This window comes from Psammomys obesus, unplaced genomic scaffold (assembly GCF_907164565.1).
Source record: "Psammomys obesus unplaced genomic scaffold, mPsaObe1.curated_primary_1811, whole genome shotgun sequence".
Classification (NCBI taxonomy): Eukaryota; Metazoa; Chordata; class Mammalia; order Rodentia; family Muridae; genus Psammomys; species Psammomys obesus.
In genome coordinates this window covers 10,839,917-10,844,219 of record NW_026596152.1, presented here as the reverse complement: position 1 = coordinate 10,844,219, position 4,303 = coordinate 10,839,917, and the positions used below count along the sequence as shown (strand labels likewise).

General features: G+C 45.1%; 1 protein-coding gene across 1 annotated transcript in view; it reads right to left on the bottom strand.

Annotated features, from left to right (window-relative positions):
* The window catches only part of Obscn (obscurin, cytoskeletal calmodulin and titin-interacting RhoGEF), a 114,098-nt gene that overhangs the window by 94,851 nt on the left and 14,944 nt on the right, over window positions 1-4,303 (bottom strand). The window contains 2 exon segments of the mRNA XM_055593997.1: window positions 2,316-2,591; window positions 4,289-4,303. The exon segment at window positions 4,289-4,303 is cut by the window's right edge and continues 270 nt beyond it. Of these exon segments, the coding sequence (XP_055449972.1) occupies window positions 2,316-2,591; window positions 4,289-4,303 (291 nt within the window).

Genomic DNA, 4,303 nt, shown 5'->3' with positions numbered 1-4,303 from the left:
TGTGCCAGTTCCCAGGCTCCTCCTGGAAAGGTCTGTGAGTCATGACTTGTCCACTTGCCCCTCCCTGACAAAAGGGGTTGGGTCTCCCATGCGACTGTGTAAGGGTGTGTCCTCAGCAGGGCTGAGGGTCCTCGAGGTCCCACACTCTGTCCCACTTCCATCATTATCGGCTGCTGCATCTCAAGGAGAGCCTCCTGGACCACATGTGGCCCTGACTGCCTGGTCCCAATGGTGGCAAGCCTCTGATCCTTCTGGCTATGTGCATACGCACTGATACACCGTGGAGTCATAACTCAAGGTTCATGCTTCCTCTCCAGTCACTGTTCACTGATGGTGACATGCTATGAATTTGGGGGAATGTGGGAAGCATCTGTCTGTCGTCCTCACCCTTTCACAGTGCCTTTGAGTCTTTGTTAAGGTCCTTCGGCATCAGCATGCTTAGTTTTGTGCTCCAGCATGCCCAGCTCCGGTTGCAATGAGAGCATGTGGGCTTCTGGAAAGAACTCTGTCCTCACTCTGCAGTCCTTAGAGCAATCCATGGCATCACCTTGGTTGTATCAAGATGACAATAAAAGCTAACTGAAATAGACACCTTTCCATATGCGCATCAATTTTTGTAGTAAAGCATGTGAAATGTGCTCTTTGGGCTATTTCAGAGCACAGGGTACATTATTATTATTACAGTCACATGACTTATTTCTCCTGTACTGTGTTGGGATGCAGTATGTTTCCCAAGGTTCATATGATGGAAGTTTGGTCTTAGGTGTGGAAATACTGAGGTCTGAGGGCCTCAAAGAGGTGAGACTGGCTCACTGCACTGTGTCCTGGGGATCAAACTCATGCCATCAGGCTTGGTGGCAAGAACCTTTGCCCTCTGATCCATCTCACTGGCTCCTTTTTTTTTACATTTTTAATCAACAAATAATAAATTATAGGGTACAATGTAATGTTTTAGTAAACTATGCACATTGTAATTGAAACATGGAAATTAACATATCTACTACACCAAGTAGTTATCATTTCTTTGTGGTGAGAACATCTTAAAATCCTCTTAGCTGTTGCAAATGCATTGCACATTGTTGTCGACTGTGCACCAGAACTAATAATTACCTTCTAGAATGTATGGTATGATTTATCCATAAGCCCTGGACTCATGCCCTTTTCTGTGATAAATTCTGTTTCAAAAAGACAATAGGACTTTTCAGATTTTCTACTTCCTTTTGTGTCACTTTTTATACAACTTCCTAGGAAACAGCCAAACCGGCTTTTTTGTTGTTGTTGTTTTAGTTTTGCTTTTCATAGTCTCTGAAAATAAAACTTAGTAAAGATACAAAGAAGGTTTTTTTTTATTTTTGTCTTGTTTTATTTTGTTTTGTTGGCATGTTTATTCATAAATAATTTTCTAGTGATGGAATATTTAAAGTGCTATCTGTTGACACCCAGAGATCAACGTAAGAGAAGACTCCTTAGTGAAGGAGGATGAATGCACATCTCTGATTTCTGATGAGTGGGGAAGGCACAGACAGATGAACTCCTAAGGAAGTCTGTGGTGTGAACACTGCACTGCAGACAGAGAACCCCACTTTGTTTCTTAAGGGTGGGGGAAAAAAACATAAGCTATGCCTTCCTCTTTTTCTAAGTGATGCTCCAAGGAGAAGACTGATACTGACCTGTTTTTAGAAAATAAGACTTTCCCTGAGGGGAGCCCTCTACTCTCACAGCAGCACAACCAGGAGCCCTCTGTGCTTTCCTCACCACACACAGACACTTCAGTACACTTCAGGACACACGGAGACCTCTACAGCTCAGCAATCGGAAAAGAGTAGCCAGGTACCTAAAACTACATAAGCCAGCTTTTGTTGCAAGAAAATACAGCTATGATTAGGGGCTCAAGATTTCCATAGGTTTATTTAAATCGAATGGAAATGCTTCCATTCAAGATGTTCATGCTGGATTGGGGCCTGCAGGGCCTGCAGACCCTTGGACATTCAGAGTTCAGAGGGACATATCTGGCTTACCCCAATCCTAAACACCAGGAAGAGCCAGGGATATCCCTGGACACCAAGAAAAGCAACAGAGAGAACCCCTGTGATGTTTTTAGATGATAAATGCTACCACATGAAAACAAGGACAGCTCCCCTGACCTAAACACATCAGTTGCTGCTCACACAAGCCATGTGCGTGAAAACAGAATGTGAAAGATTTGAGGCTTGCAGGGGACTTGTCCCCTGCGGCAGTGCCAGGGTCCTTCAGATTATCAGTCAGTCTTAGCAGCTCATCCAAATGAGCAAAGTCAGTACCCTCAAACAACTGACCTGTGACGTCCAGGCGGAAGGAGACCCTCTGTCCCCCGGCCTCGCAGCTGTACTCCCCAGCGTCCGCCTTGCCCGCCTGCTGCACCACCAGCTTCCTCGAGCAGCCCGAGGCCTCCACTCGCACCTTCGAGCTGGAGCTCAGCTTCTTCCCGTCCTTGAACCACGTCACCTCAGTCTGAGCCTGGGCCACCTCGCAGCTCAGTGTGGCGCTGGCCCCGGCCTCTGCCTTCACCTCGCTGCATGCCTGCTGCTCCTTGGCAAACACCACCTTGGGCTCTGGGGACAAACAGGGATACACAGGGGTCAGAGACACTGTCTAGGCCAGGAAGACCACACAGGGAAAGAGTGGAAATGGGTGGCTCGATGGCAAAGCATGCGCCTAAGCTCTGCACTGGCTGTGCCCAGGAGAAGCCCCACAGTATCTTGGGACAAAGGCAGTTCATCCACTTGCCACAGACTTAGGTGCAACTCCAGCATGTTAGTTTCACTGTAGGCAAAGATACCCATTTGTCTCAGCGCTAACGCACTTACGACCTGCTCAGGTATCTGCCATTACCCTGACACCATAAGATTATCTGTAACACCTGCTGGGTCCTGCTTTACCTTCACCTTGACATTCCTAGCTCTTCAGTGGTGAAGAAGACATCCAATATGATTTGGTTGCCCTCTATTTCATGCACCTCACAAGTCACCAGGGTTGGGGGGAGAGATAGAGAGCAAATCTGCTTATACACCAGCTGTTCTGAGTTCCGATCTCATTATTGGCTCCTGTCTTCAGACTCAATTCCTGGGCTATTTTAGCTTTTGAAGCATCATGGCATCTGGTATAGCGAGTGCCCCCAAGTTGATCTTTGACAGTGGTTTGGCCCAATTCTTTCCCAAGTGTCCTTTGTTGCATTCGCACCAAGAACGATCACCTGCAGCTCTTCTGGACTGTATCCATTTAGCTTACCTTCCTCACTGTCTCCTCACAATGCTTAATAATCTCCACAAAGTTTGTCAGCTTGCCTTGTAGGACTTGGAGCTGATATGGTGATGCTTCTGATGTGAGTGTAAATCTAAAACTGTCACCTCACAGACACGGAAGTGCTCCCTCCGCACTGCCCTGTGGTCTGGAAATCTTATCAACTCTTCTACTAAGTATAATAATTTTGGCATACGATGGCATCACAAGACAACACCTCCAAAAGATCATAACTCCTCAATTACTGAGTTCAAAGACATGAAAATGGCTGAAATGCTAGAAAAATAATTTAAAGACTACCCGTAAAGATAGTCAAGTTCAAGTAGGAAACAAACAAGTGTATGGGTGAAGCAAGGAAGTAAGTTCAGGATGTGAACTAAAAAGTCAGTACACAGGAGAGGCGGCTGGCCAGCAACATGCTTGAGAAACTGAACAGGGACATCGCGATCTTGAGAAAATATATGTGATAGAAATGAAAAACTCAATTAGTAAATTTTACCATGCCCTGGCAAGCATAACAAATCGCCAAATTAAGCACATGAAACATTATTAGAGATGGGAGGGCCCCAGGAAAGATTGCAGTCAGACAATAGTAAAGAAAAGAGAAACGAGTGTGACCACAGCAGCTGGGAACTCTGGGACATGGCCAAGAGATCAAGCTTAAGAATCTATGGGGTATAAAAGATGAAATACAAACTAAAGGCATAGAAAACCAATTCAGCGAAATTATAGTAGAAAAGTTCCCAGATTTTGAGAAAGATGTAGGCATTAGAACACAGGGGTATTTACAGACTCAAATAAACATAACCCAAGAATTTCCCCATAACACATTGTAATAAACATGCCAAAACTCAACAAAGAAACAATAGTCCTTTTTTTTTTTTTTTTTAGGAAGAGCAATATTAAAAGCACTAAGAGGACCAGTGAAATGGCTCATCAAATAAAGGTACTTGCTGCCAAGCTTGGCAGCCTGAGTTCAGTCACCAGAACCCACATGGTAGGGGAGAACTGATTCCTGCAAAGC